This window comes from Perna viridis, chromosome 15 (genome assembly GCF_037379345.1).
Source record: "Perna viridis isolate PV_CMFRI_1.1 ecotype Kerala chromosome 15, ASM3737934v1, whole genome shotgun sequence".
Taxonomy (NCBI): domain Eukaryota; kingdom Metazoa; phylum Mollusca; class Bivalvia; order Mytilida; family Mytilidae; genus Perna; species Perna viridis.
This window is the reverse complement of record NC_142459.1, coordinates 23,415,923-23,431,025: the sequence shown is the minus strand read 5'-3', so window position 1 is coordinate 23,431,025 and position 15,103 is coordinate 23,415,923. Positions and strand designations below refer to the sequence as shown.

General features: G+C 33.1%; 1 protein-coding gene across 15 annotated transcripts in view; it reads left to right on the top strand.

Moving 5' to 3' along the window:
• Positions 1–15,103, top strand: part of LOC148597530 (talin-2-like) — a 112,867-nt gene that overhangs the window by 50,963 nt on the left and 46,801 nt on the right. For 13 of the 15 annotated variants that reach the window (XM_088562710.1, XM_088562707.1, XM_088562704.1 and 10 more), the window contains 14 exons: positions 1,111–1,260; positions 1,560–1,702; positions 3,004–3,131; positions 4,001–4,064; positions 5,110–5,220; positions 5,743–5,832; positions 6,448–6,513; positions 7,326–7,427; positions 8,907–8,983; positions 9,458–9,638; positions 12,739–12,879; positions 13,497–13,654; positions 14,226–14,379; positions 14,884–14,985. In XM_088562710.1, coding sequence (XP_088418836.1) covers positions 1,111–1,260; positions 1,560–1,702; positions 3,004–3,131; positions 4,001–4,064; positions 5,110–5,220; positions 5,743–5,832; positions 6,448–6,513; positions 7,326–7,427; positions 8,907–8,983; positions 9,458–9,638; positions 12,739–12,879; positions 13,497–13,654; positions 14,226–14,379; positions 14,884–14,985 — 1,667 coding nt within the window. The remainder of the gene's footprint in view (positions 1–1,110; positions 1,261–1,559; positions 1,703–3,003; positions 3,132–4,000; positions 4,065–5,109; positions 5,221–5,742; positions 5,833–6,447; positions 6,514–7,325; positions 7,428–8,906; positions 8,984–9,457; positions 9,639–12,738; positions 12,880–13,496; positions 13,655–14,225; positions 14,380–14,883; positions 14,986–15,103) is intronic. The other 2 variants (XM_088562708.1, XM_088562709.1) reach the window with 1 other exon arrangement.

Below are 15,103 nucleotides of genomic sequence, written 5' to 3'. Positions count from 1 at the left end.
ATTTTATCAATCTACCACAATGGATAAACTGAATGGTTGAGATTTGGGTAAACAGATCAGAACATATGGATATTGCAAGGCAACCACACAACTTCATTCAATTATATTAGTATAAGTCTACACTGTTTTAATTTCCCCAGGTCTCGATTTCACAAAAAGTCGTAAGTGTAAAGTTGATCGTAAGTAATGACGTCATAAACTAAAATTCTGATGTCATGATTTACGATCAATTTCACACTTACAAATTTTTGTGAAACCGACGCCAGGGGTTTAATCTAAAATTTTGGCTTGGTAGCCCACAGCGTAAATTTGGTAACCAGTATGTATATTTTTTTTTTACTTTAGGGGCTATTGGCAAGTAGGCCTTTGAAAATTTACATTCAAGAATAATAAGATTTCATCTGTCTCTGGTAACATGTTAAATCCACTTATATATAAAGTATCTGGGCTCAGATTTTAGCACCTGCTTCCTGATTATGAATAGTTTTTGTGTTATCGATCGTGATTTTGTTGGTCAATATATTGTTCCTACAATGTTTGTTTATGTGTATGAAAATTTACTATTTATTTGTATGAATGTTTACCTTGTCTGTCATTGTTGTATTGTAAATGTGTTAGTTATCTGCCTCTTGTTACAGTGTAATGCCTGTCAGAGAGTATTAATAAAAGTTGAAACTTGAAACTTGATAGTTTCATACCCATTCCCTCAATCATTTCACCATGAAAATGACTTCACAAAATAGATAAATTTTATATTACCTTGGTAAAAATTCACTTGCCATGAGAGATGGGAAACAGGAATTCTGGAACTTTGTCTGGATAAGTTTAGGAAGGTTTTAGCAAATTTGCAAATTTGTCAGGATAAGACTGTGGGATCAATGCTTAGTATCTGAAATGTTATTGGTCCTCTACTGAGAAAAGTCCAGGCAACCATAGTTTTAGGGTGTCTGCCTGTCTATCAATCTCATTGAATGTCCTGTCTTTTTTCAAACGTCTCTTGATATATTGACTTGTTTAATTTGTCCTCTGCCCAATTTTATTTTAATCATTGAACACCATAATATTCTTGTATGTTATAATTTATAACCTATGTGTGTTTTTTTTTTTTAGGAATTTCCAACCATGAAGAATACTCATTAGTTTTAGAAATGCCAGATGATGAACGAGAGAAGACATTAACGATGAAACGTGACAAATCCATAGCTAAGGATCAGAAAAAACTGGAGGAGATGAGAAAGAAACTTCACACAGATGATGAATGTTAGTTTTCACTTGTAGAATGTTGTGCTGTTTTTGAAGACATTTCTTGTTGCAAATTTTTCATATAAGGCTAAATAAATCATTGCAAAATGAACTTACTACATTAATATATATATAGAAATCCAGCCTATAATAAATTGAGTGTGAACTAATATTAAAACAACTAAGTCTCATTTTTGAATTAAAGAAAAAACAAAAAACATAAAAATAATTTCCATATTTGGAAGAAAAATGCAATTTTAATGTTGCATACGTCATTTTCCATCCTCCAATATACACTTCAATACTTTCTTATTCAGTGGATTGGTTAGACCATTCCAAGACGTTACGAGAGCAAGGAGTGACAGATAATGATGTTTTACTGCTGAGGAGGAAGTTCTTCTTCTCCGACCAAAACATTGATCAGAGAGACCCTATACAGCTTAATCTCTTGTTTGTGCAGGTATAACTCATACAAGTATAGTGTGTCTTCCAAAGGGAGATAATTCAAGTTGTATTTTTTTTTCAAGTACCGGTACTATTTCTTTGTAGGGGATACATTCGTGAGACAGTATTTTTCATATATTTTTTATTGGGGTATACATTTGTGAGTCACAATATATGTATTTTTTAATTGATATAAACTTTTCTATCATAAGATACTTGACTAATCACTGTCACAATGCAAGCATTATGTCTATATTGAGTTCTACTGATGAATAGACCCGTGCAGGTCCGGATGTCAAAAGAATGGCCTGCAGCAGCACTAAGCTTGTCGTAAAGGCGACTAAATAGTGCTCAGAACCCTAGCCAGGGGTTAGGATGCTCTGCCCACATAGCAACTGGGTTGTGCCCCAGGTGGTAGAATGGGGTACCCCTGGCGTGTTACATGCTGGGGTTGTCAGGCTATAATACAGAAAACCTGATTGCAAACCATAGTGGTGCACCGTGTTGGGAAAGATGCCACGTTTCACGACGTTAAAGAACCCTACTGTGGTATTCTCCTGGAGTAGGAACCATAGGACTCCGCCACAGGAGGCTAAATTATCTGACCCTACCAACCTCTCCCAATTTCCAGTGGCAATCAAAATTTCTCGACCCCATTATCCTTGTGTCCCATCCCATTTTTCATTTCACTGTCATTTCATGTTCATTTTTTCATCCATTTCATGTTCATCGCCTGAATATAGCTGAAATATTGCTGCTCGAGCATTAAACCCCAACAAACAAACAAAAACAATCTACTGATGAGCATTATATGCTGAAGCTGAAGAAGTAGTTTGACTATTGAAATGACTTTTTCTTGAAAATGCCCTCTCATCTTCTGTAAACGTACTGATTTTGGCTATTTTTGCGGTCGATAGAAAACCATGAAAAATAGCACCCATAAAATTGACTTTCTACACTACATAATGCCAAACATTTTTTTGAAACTGCAAAAATTGATACCCACAAATATGTTCACTTAACAGAATCTGCAAAATTAGCAACCGCGAAAATTAATACATTTAAAGTACTCTGATAACTGAAAGGTTACGTTGATTCATTTTGTTGTAAAGGACAGATCAATAATTGTATAAGGAAAGGTAATACAAAACATTCACAACTCTTAAAAATCATTCAAACGTTTGTATTCAGCATTTTACATCAATCCTATATAAGCATCTAATTAACTTAGATTCATTTTATTCTGCTATGAATTTTAAAATCTGAAATGAATGAAATATGCTATTAAAAAGTTCAATGGAATGATTCCTCTTGCAGTGTCGAGATGCTGTTTTAAATGGTACCCATCCTGTTACCCAGGAGGAAGCTATACAACTGGCAGGGTTCCAGTGTCAGATACAGTTTGGTAATTACCAGGAGGGCAAACACAAAGCAGGATTCTTAGAGTAGGTTTTGTGGTATTAGGCTGTTTAACCTTTGACCTCTGTATTGGTTATTCCATTAAAATGAAAGGTGTAGGATAGGTAAAGGACATATTCTTTGGACTTTGTAGGATGTACCAAGTAAATATGTTTTAACTTTTATAGTGAAGGATGGTCTGTTACAATTTTCAGTGCTTTGGTATCAGAAAAAAACCATCATCACTGGCCTTTACCCTGACACATTAAATAACTTGATATATAGTTTTATCACCGTGAACAGTCTATAGACGACCTTTTGTCAACCTGGGTATTGAACAATAAGGTATTGGAAACTTTCAAATTTTAACCAGGATGATTTTGTTTCACTTTGTAGTGGAGTTTTGCTATTTCAAATCCAGATTTTACGGTTAAAATTTTTTTTAACTGTCTATTTGACTTACAATGTTGACCATTCCTGAATTTTAAAACATAGATGTGTGACTGAGTGACAAGGATGATCTAAGGCTTCAGTAAGATCGCAATGAATGTGCAGCATATTTTTTTTTTACAGTTAAAACTTTTAATGTTTATACCATTTGAAAATACTACTCACAAGAGAAAAATATAGAACGATCAAACCCCCTGTATTAATAAATAGGTCTTCATATGGGGTAAAAAATGCAGTGAAGCATGGAACTACTCTGACTTGTCCAGAGAACTGATTTAAATAAGTAAAAATTTAAATAAATGGAAAATATGAAAACAAAGTGAAACATAATTATCAAAATTATAAGAACAAAAAACAGCTTGTTCACAGATGTGGTACTTGTGTGGAAAAATTTACTTATTTTTTTATTTTATTTTATTTTATATATAAATGTTTGATGTAATTGTTAATATGCTCTTCTTTTCAGATTGAAGGAATTTTTACCAAAGGAATATGTGAAAAATAAAGGCATCGAAAAGAAAATATTTCATGTAAGTAAGATATGGGTCATCAACAGCAGTTTTGACTTAACAGGTCCGGGAAGCATAAATTACAAAGTAGTAAATTATTGCCAAAGATTTATGATAGTATGTAGATTTTTCCCTTAAGGAGGTAGATTTAGGGTAGGGGACACAACTCTTAGAAATCATTGGAACATTTGTATTCAGCATTTGACATCAATCTCATGTAAGTATCAAAGTAACTTGGATTGATTTCATTCTGCTTCAAGTTAAAGCTTGATAGGCTTTGGTGAAATTAAGTATGACACAAACATATCACTGATTTCAAGAGTTATGTCTCTTACCCTAGGTCTACCTCCTTAATATAAAAAAGAGTATAAAAGAATGCATATTAACAAATTTCAAAGGTGTATAGGTTGTCATGGTAACCCATTTGCAGGAAATTTGTGGTATCTTAATTATAAAGACTCTGGTCCCATTAAAAATATGACAGCAAAGTTTCTGAAATGGTTCATTTTATAGAAAACATATCAGGTCTCTTAAAGTTTCAATTACACTGATGATATCAGTAATTTTTAGATAGAAAGCAGTGATTTTCCAAAAGTTCCCTTTGTAATATATTTCTATAGTTTACACTGAAATAAATTCTGTTATTTCATTCTCTGACTTTGTTCGCCAAAATGTTACAAGAATATCACACAGCCGATTTTATATGTTGAAAATAGCAATAAATCATTGTGAAAAATTTAGATGATAAATAAGATAATCCATTGGTTATCATGAATAACCAAAATTTATTGTGTGAGAATTTAACTTCTGCAAAGAACAAGTTTCTTGGACTGGTATAATTTTGGGCATTCTGTAGGGCTTCTTATCATATTTTGGTTATCTACTTTTTCCAATTAATTATCCTAATATTGATTTCACAACAAGTTACAAGTATTAATTGATAAACAATTACACAGTGCCATCATTACCGTGTCTAATTTTACACTAAATTTTTTTGTGAAATTGATCACAATCATTTATCTAATTCATCTGATTTTGTATTCATTGTAACATTTCTTCATTTTAGGAACATTCAAACCTAAGAAACAAAGGACTGAACGAATTTGAAGCTAAAGCTAAATATACTCAGCTGTGTAGATCTCTCAAGACCTATGGTATCACTTTCTTCTTAGTCAAGGTAAGTGGATAATAGAATTATGATTCTTGGTCAGTCATTCTTGTCCTGAAATGCAAAAAAAAAAAAAAATATCTCCCATAGAAGATAAATCATAATTCATCTATCAGTTCTGATTTGCAAACACAGAATTCAACAGATCCTAAACTTTGTAATCTTCTGTAAAGTTACAAATTTAAGGATGGTGTTAGAAATGAGGTGAAATCTGCCTTGCAGTCTAGAAATCTAGTAATACTCCAGTCTAAAAAGATTCAGCTGTTTATGGGAAAGTTTGGCAAGAAAATACTCTCTCCTTCAACATAATATACAATGAATAAATTTTCATTGGCTAAAGTTCACTTGAAACAGCAGAGGTGTTTCCTGAAAGAATTTTTAGGACTAGTAGAAAGAAGAATGGATATGGTGACATGTAACAGGTGCACCAGTGTAAGAAATTTTAAATCTTATTACGCTGTTGGAATTTGATTATAAAAAGGACAGTCTGGCCTGTGTTTCTCCTATTTAACTGACTAATTTTCTTTGTAGGAGAAAATGCCTGGAAAAAATAAGTTAACTCCCAGATTGTTGGGAATCACCAAAGAAAGTGTCGTTAGGATGGATGAAAAAACAAAAGAGGTATATTTAAAGATTTGGGCTATTCAAAGTTAATTTTCTGGATCTCAGACCATTGAATGTCAATGAAGAAAAGAAGGCATTTCTTTTTACCTTTATAATGCACCAAAAAAGTGAATGTGTATGAATGTTCTGTAATCATATCTGTTAAATTGGACTGAACCATTTTTCTTGTCATAAAGTGATACTTTGATTTAGGCAGTTACTTTCTAATTAAAAATGCTTCATATTGTACATTGGTAGCATGTAAATGTTACAGGTTACAAACATATACAAGAATGGTTTAGATAACCATTTTTACCTGTGTTTCAAATTCTGTAAGCAGATCTAATAGTTCAGTGATTGGGATTAAAATATTGAAAATGGGCCATTTTTAATGATCTTAAGAACAAATGGGCCATTTTTTGTAAACATTTCTGATTTTAATGGGACATTTTCAGCAGGAATGTGATAAAAACCAGAGGGCCCCCTCTAATGCTTATCCCTGATAGTTGATTGTCTGTCTGTCCGTCATGCTTAGAAGGTATCTACACTGTATTTTGTATCATTCTGTTCATTTTTAAATAAATGTACCACTAGTCATTGAAGGGTGCCAACATAGAACTGTTTGTGTTGCAGATATTGAAGACTTGGCCACTAACAACTGTAAGAAGATGGGCTGCCTCTCCTAATAGTTTCACTCTAGTAAGTTTGTGCTGTAGAAAATTTTCATGAATTGGGGAGTTCTAGACATTTCAAATTAAAATTTTGTCTTTTGATAAATGATATTATTTGAAAGTCCTTTTAAAATTCATGTTGTGAGAAAAGTTCCAAAGAAAACAAGTATATTCTTAATGTATTTGTAAGAGTTATAAGAATTTCATTTTGAATACTAATTGTACTTATTTTCGCTTGATTCTTATTTTCACAAATTTCGTGGTCATGCACAATCTTCTGAAATAAATACATACAAAAGAGTAATTATTCCAATGTTCTTTACACAAAAACTATGATTTCTGCGAAAGTAAGAACCTGTGAATATGTTCATAAACCAATAATCACAAAATTTAATACCCTTTATATGAGTACAATTACAGTAAGGGCCATCTGGTGTTCAAAATAGTGCAAGTCCTGTTTTTGGAAATATATTTTATGTGAAGATATGATTGAAACACATTAGAGACTTAAGTTTTTCGTTAACAGTTTCGTGCAAAGGTACATTCTATGAATACATTATGGAGTAAAGAAAATTGAATAAAGCAAGAATATGTGAATATGTTCATAAACCAATAATCACGAAATTAATACCCTTGATATGTGTACAATTACAATAAGTGCCATCTGGTGTTCAAAATAGTGCAAGTCTGTTTTTGAAAATATATTTTATGTGAAGATATGATTGAACCATATTAGAGTCTCAAGTTTTTCGTTAAAAATTTCGTGCCCAGTATTCAAAGGCACACTCTATAAATACATTATTGAATAAAGCAAGATGAGTTAACGGTTGTTGTTTGTAGGATTTTGGTGATTACTCAGATAGCTATTACTCGGTACAGACACAGGAAGGTGAACAAATATCTCGACTCATCGCTGGTTATATTGATATCATACTTAGCAAGGTATGTAGATGTTTAACACAGTTTTCTTGTTCTTTGGAGTTTTATAACCATTAAAACATTGTTGTGTAACTTCCAGTCCATCCTGTCCTAATAATGTCAAAACAAAACCTGCAATGCCTAAACTTGATGTGAACATTTCCACCTCTAGTGAAGGAGGAACTCAAAACAAAACCTGCAATGCCTAAACTTGATGTGAACATTTCCACCTCTAGTGAAGGAGGAACGTTCCATTATTAGTATCAGTATTCATGGTGTGCCCAAATTTGATTATGTCATGGAATTTTGTCATTGTGGATTTCCATAGAATATCTATAGTTCCAAATGGAAACTTTACACTTTGCTGAAAACTTGTTGTTTGACCTAAGCATGAGTATTGAAACCAAAGAAAACATGCTTTCTCCACAGAATATATAGTGTTTTTGAGAAGATATTCTGCATCAGACTTATCAATTATGTAGTTAAGAAAGTGATATCAACATAGAATAACCTTTGACCTTATCACTTAAATAACATTAATCTTGTGACAGGTCAGTCGGTGCTAACATTAATTTTTTTCCTAAAATACCTTCATACACAGCTATGAGTACAGAAAAATTTGTTTTCACCAAAAATGTTTATACAATTTATCAAGATATATTTTCTTCTATGAATTGATTTTAAACTATGTCCTTTAAGCACTTATTAGATTAGTCTGGAAAGTGATAGATTGAATTCCTTTATCAAATTGATTGGTCTGTAAGCCTATATTAATCACCATTTTAACTTAGAATTTATAAATCATAGATTTTTGGTAGAGGTAATAGACATAGATTGCTATAAGTGATGGGCTAACAAGTTTTTTGTGTAAAGATAGACTGATTAATAGGCGGGTTAGAAATATATGCATTCCTTTGGCTAGGGTTTATATTTATTTCTCTCTCTATTTATTATTGTCCATCTTCACAGTTAAAATTTATTGAGTCTCGTTAGCCTCAGGGTAGCTTGCCTGCCTCGAATACAGAAGGTTGGAGGGTTAGATTCCCAGCCAAGTTACACCAAAGACTTTTAAATTGATAGTCACTGCTTTTCGGCCCAAGTAGGAGGTATATAGAAGGATAAAGTGACAATATGATATTGCTGTTATGTGTTGACATTGTGTCAGGGATGATTTTCTTCCCTTTAGGCGGAATTCCACTTTTTCAATTCAGATTTTTACTGTTATGTTTCTTTTTTTGCTGTATAATAACTTTTTATTTTGCCAATTTCTGCTTTGTGTGTTGACCTTGTAGTTTACTTCTGTTTTAGGACTTGACTTATTTGTAATTTTGCAGTGATTGGGGATATTTAACTGCATAGCCATATTCATTCCTTCAAAAATATAAGTGGTAGAAAATTACCTACTTAGCACAGGTCACACCTTTCTTTTGCTTATTTCAAACCCATTCACAGAAAAAAGAAGTGAGACATATGTACATGTATATGATTTTTTTGCTCTTATAGAAAAAGGCCAAGGACCACTTTGGTTTGGATGGAGAAGATGAAGCACCGATATCTGAAGACAATGTTGCTCCATCTCAGTAAGTACCTTATCTATATTTTGGTGTTCCCTATTGAGTGGTATACACAATGGAATATGTCAATGACCATTCTAACTTTATTTTATGCCCCCACTCGAGGAGTGTTTGTCCATCATTCCACCTGTCAGAATTTCATCACAATTATCTTGGTTTCTGATGGCTGGATTGATTTCAAATTTGATGTGTTGCTTCATAAAAATGGGTCATACATTGTAAGTGATTTTAGTTGCCTTCGGATGTTAACTTTCTGTATGAGTGGTGGTGTCATACAACTTAATATGTTTGTTCTCAGGCCTATTTCATTGAACAAAAGATTACTTGATTTTTCTTAATTTTGTGACAAACAACTATCTAAAATGAAAACTCCATTTGAGTATTTTCAACCCCAACAAGGTGAAATTTCCTCTGTAAAAGAAAAATCTCAATGTAATTCTTCATTTCTTCTTAGCTTTTATAATGTCTCTTTTATTTCAGAGCAACTATAATACAGAGAAACCAAGCCAGGGTTGACCATGCAGACATTGGCTCTGTTGCCATGCCAGCAGTATTAAGAGGAGCTAACACTGGCCAGTCCAGTTTCTCTGTTGGATCAATGGGATCAGCACAACATAGTCAGGTGTCAAATGAAGCGCATGTTGGGCATGCAAATAGACAGGTGTGCTATTTATATACTAACACAATAACATTCCTTAAGGTCATATCATGGTGAAAGGTCAAGAGGGGTCATTTATTAAAAGATTGATCAAGATATAATGTTTTGATAATAGGAAAGGGGCCTAATGTTAAAATTGAATTGCAGGTGATATTTCATTTTATTTTTAGGTTTAGAAATTGATGTCATCTGCTTACTTGACATAAATCTTCAGTACTGTGTTTTTCATTCCAACCCATTCTAACAATAATGTTCTTATCCCCACAGTAAACTCTGTTGATATCAGGTCTTCATTGATTCAGCTGACGAAATTCAAATAAAATATGATCTTGAACTTTGCAAGGTTCTTAAAACCATAAATCAGTTTTCTGTAGTTCTGTTCTACAGTATCAGGTAGGTTCCACTTTATACTTTACACCTGTGCACTGTAAATAAATGAAATAGTGTGGTGTCATAGGTCAACTAAAACAAATTCTTTGTTTTGCTTTTTCAAATTCAATATTTTGTAGTTAGGTTCTGAAATATATATTTTTCAATGGAAAAAGAATGTTATCAAATATGTAAAAGATAATAGTCTCAATTTTGAAAAAAATGCAAAGATTATAAAAAAGATTTATCAGTTAGTGACAACGTAACAGCACTATGGGGCAGTTAGTGGCAATTTAACTGTTTGTTGGGTTGGGGCACAAAAATCAAATAAAATTTGTATTTTGACCATATAACCCTAGTATTTATGAAAAAGATATTTAGAATCTGCTAATTGTTGAAGTTTTCTGTGATTGTAAATTTTTACAGGTACTACATGTAATATTTTCTATATTTTATCAGCACAGAAATATTTCAAAATGTATACATCACAAAATTTCTAAGCTGCAACAGTATGTATCCCATAATAATTGTGCACCCTATAAATGCTGTGAACCTTTGTCACAGTCCCAATCTTCCCATACTAATAATACAGGTCGTAACTGTTGTGTGTCTTTTGTTATGAGTTTAGGTAGGCAGTATTGATTAGTTTTCTTTCTATTATTTTACCCTTTCTTAGATAGGCATTTTTGTATTTGTTTAACAATTTTATTTATGTAGATTCAAAGTAGAAAATTTTAGTGTTTGCTTCTAAGTTTGTTTTTTAAAGTTTTGGTGATATCTTTGTTTTGATTCTGCATGAAGTGATTTTTTTTATTATTGCATATTATTACAATTTTTCTTTTCTTTCTGAGAAAATTAAACTACTTGCTTGAATGCACACAAAATAAAAGGACAATACATATTTCATACCTGCCAACTTTTGAAAATGTCCTTAGGGTTTTATGTATGAAATAGTTCTCAGCGGCCCCATGCAGGTCCGGGTGGTAAAAGAATTGGCCTGCAGCAGCGCTAAGCTTGTCGTAAAAGGCGACTAAATAGTGCTCAGAAACCTAGCTGGGGGCTAGGCGCTCTACCCACAGAGCAACTGGGATGTGTGCCCCAGGTGGTGGAATGGGGTACCCCTGGCATGTTACATGCTGGGGTTGTCAGGCTATAATACGGAAAACCTGACCGCAAACCATAGTGGTGCACCGTGTTGGGAAAGATGCCACGTTCCTCGCACGTTAAAGAACCCTGCTGTGGTATTCGATAGGAGTAGGAACCTTTGTGCTCCGCCACAGGAGGCTAAATTGCCCGACCTTACCCATTCCCCCTTTTTCTAGTGGTAATCAAAATTTGTCGACCTTGTTGTCCTTGTGACCCATCCTTTTTTTATCATTTCATGTTCATTTTATCATCCATTTCATGTTCATTGTCTGAATATAGCTGAAATATTGCTGCTCGGACGTTAAACCCCAACAAACAAACAAAAGTTCTCAGCGAACAAAAAAAAAAAAAAACATTTTGGGGTCCTTCAAATTCATGAAAGTTTCTGTTTTTCTGGCTTTTTTATGACAAAAATCTAATGAATCTGAAACTTACTTAAATCTTAAATTGTAAATTCTGGTCAATATTGCTCTTTGAATATTTAAATTTTAGAGCCCCCATGGGGAAAACCCACTACAACTAGTGACAGTTGGCAGGTATATACATTATAAATGTAGTAATGGGCCAACGTGCACACAAAGTGTTCAGGGGCTGGTTTCATAAAAATTCTCAAATTTCAATCAATCAGTTAGCTTGAAATTGAAGATTTGAGGAAAACTCAAGGTTTTGAGGGAAATCTCAATTGGAGAATTTTTGTTATGAAACTGGGCCCAGCACTGACACTACAAATGGGAAGTCCACAGAACAAAGATAAAAAAAATACATGCAAATTTTCAGAATTATTTCCCTACTTTCAAAGCTCTTAAGATTGAGAGAAAGAAAGGAATAACAAAAGCTCAATTTAAAAAAAAGTATGAAGTTTAGGTCACCTTAGAAAATAAGTACTGTAGCTTTAATTACTATAGTAAAGCAGAGAAATGGAGGATTGTTTTGTGACCTGATCTTCATCAACTTATCTAAACATACAATCAAAGTAACAAAAAGAATGTACTGTTCAATCTCACCATGAAGAACAAGCTCTAATTTGTCCTAATAAAAAACGGGAAGTTTCAAAGTTCTAATCAGGGAAAGGCAGTACGGGAAACAGCAACATGGGATAGGTGCATAAAGTATTGTAAACCAACTCATTTTTGGGAGTACATGTAATTATTTTCACTCTTCAGGATATCAATTTTGATTTTGCTGCTATTCTTTTGTTTACTAACAGTGAAGAGACTTATTCAAGACAATTTATTTTAGTTTTTTTTTCTTGCTCTTAAAAAATAATCAAAGGTAAGTTGGTTTACAGTATTGTGGACCAAGGGAAATAACTCTTGAAAACAGTGATATGTTTGCAATCAATTTCATGAAAGCCTTTTAAGCATTCAGTTGAAACAGAATGAAATCAGTCCAAGTTACTTAAATGCTTACATAATGTTTATGTTAAATGGTTTAAACAAACATACTAATGATTTGAAAGAGTTATGCCCAAAACCTAGGTCTACCTCCTTAACTTGTTTCTCTTTGAAGCTTCAGCCTCTCCTCTTATGTATACCTTTTATTTAACAATATATATATATATATATGTTGTATAATACTCTATTGCCAGAGTCAGAACATTAGAGAACAGACGCTTACTCACTCACAGAGGGCACTAATAACCATCATTGACGAGGGAATGTCTTCCATCAAAAAGGCCCAATCACAGATGGACTCTGGTACCACACTACCACAACTTGGTGATGATGCAGTAAGTTGAACGCTCTTTTAGGTAGCGAAGTATTACGTGAAAAGTTGTGTGTCCATCCATCCATCCGTCTGTCTATCTGTCGCCTGATGGTTTCCAGATTCTGTTCAATTTTCAGCAAAATCCAAAAGACAGTTTTTGTTTTGGGCCATTTTGAACATTTTATTTTCACCATTACATGGCAGTTTCACTAAATGTTCCATTAATGGTATATTTTTCATACTCTAGAAATTCCTGCATGTATAAGGTTTTCCTGGATTTAGTTATTTTTTTGTATAGGTGAAGTTGTATTGTCTTTAACAGAAATATTTTTAAGGCAGAAAAATGAATAAAGTTAACCTTGAAAATATATGTAAAACACATCCATTTAAATCAATTTCCGTTTGAATGAAACTTGTCCCACATTGTTGAAATGTTTCTGTATACCTGTTTCTGTATACAAAATTCAATATTTTCATTTGTACAAAGGATAAGTTTTTTATAGATTTACTTGCTTTTGTCAGTTTTGACTTTAGCAAGCAACCATGCTTGCACATATTTTCAACATTGATACAAGCCTGTAGAAGAACTTTACATCACATTCTGTAAGAGATTTTAAGCTTTTGACCTTTCAATTTCAGGCTTCCAAGAAATGGAGACAGAATACACTTGATTTATCTAGACAAAAAGTTAGTGCAGAAGTGTCGGCCATGAATGCTGCCACTGCTCAGCTTGTCACCTTGTCGGCTGGTGATGAGGAGCCTGACCCTGAAGCTGTTAGCTCTGCTGTGGCTCAGATGTAAGTCTATCCTATTTATCTTGTCTGTACAAAGAAACAGATATTATTCAGGCTTTAAGTGTTCGTAAGAATCAGGCAAAATGGGGAAAATCAGAATCATGGATGTCAAAAACCCACAGATGTGACAATGTAATATCAGTCAATGATACCTTCTCTATTTGGTAAGACTATTATTTAATCTCTGCATCACTGGCTTTGCTCAGAAATTTTCCAGTAGAATGTTAGAAAAATGAGGTTTTGGACAGAGTTATCTGCCCTTGAAATGTTCATTTTCAGTGCATTTAAATGAAATTGTAACTCTATGGTCCAGCATGATATGGAAAATCTCTACTGTTCTTTGATTCTGATGGCAAAAATACTCAAATGAAACTATCAAACTGGTGGGTTTTTCATACCATGTTTCACCCTTTGCCTGATTCTTACAGATACTTACACTTGATAACAAGTTGGATGTGTTTCAGAAATTTTGTTCTATTAAATTTTGTTGTTCTAAAAGGAAATGTACAGTAATTCAACATTCCTTCAAATACCTCATTATTCAGTTTTTTCACTTGCATCTATTTTTTTTTAGTACCTCCAATGTTGGAGAGTTCTCTGTTGATGTTCGTATGTTAGCAGCACTCCAAGAAGACAAGAAATCTGGCAATAATCTCCTTGATGCTGCTAAGAAACTGGCAGGAGCTTTCACCGACCTCCTTAATGCTGCACAACCTGGAGCTAGAGATGTGAGTAGAATTTTGGAGTTCAAGCTTTCAGATTTTTCATTTAAATTGAGATGAGGATGATATAACTTAATATTTTTAGTGTGAAAATGCTGTTAAAAAATTGTTTTTTTAAAAAGAATGAGAAATACCGATGCTTGGCATTTCATGCTAAAGGATATTTCTTCTTAGGTGAATATTTTTTGAAATTCTTTTCTGTACAGTAAGAAAAACTTACTTTACAAGTATTAACTTTACATAACTTTAGTCTGTTGAATATTTTTGAGGATATAAGGAAAAGGATTCATTTTATTGTTTGCTATTTGGTTGATGCTCTTTATTTTTTTTTTTTTTTGTTGAGCATGAATTGTAAATCAACATGATTTCACAGTCTACTTACTTTGTTTACTTGAATTGATATCATAATAGTCAGAAATAAGTATCCACGGAAATGAATTGTTTACAATAAGTGCTTAAAAATAAATTCCTATAGCTATTATCTAATAAGACTCGAATGTTTGTTAACAGAGGCAGAATATCATTGCTGCTGCCAAGACTGTTGGAGAGGCCAGTCAGGAAGTTATGGAAGGGGTTGGGGAAACAGCTGAAGATATGGATAGACAATACCAGGTATAAAAATGCTGTCAGTTTGAAAGAAATTGACATAAATTGGGAAAAATATCAAAATAAAATTGAGGGGTGTGAAAAAATTGGTTTGGTTGGGGATGAGAATCTAGGATATTTTTCA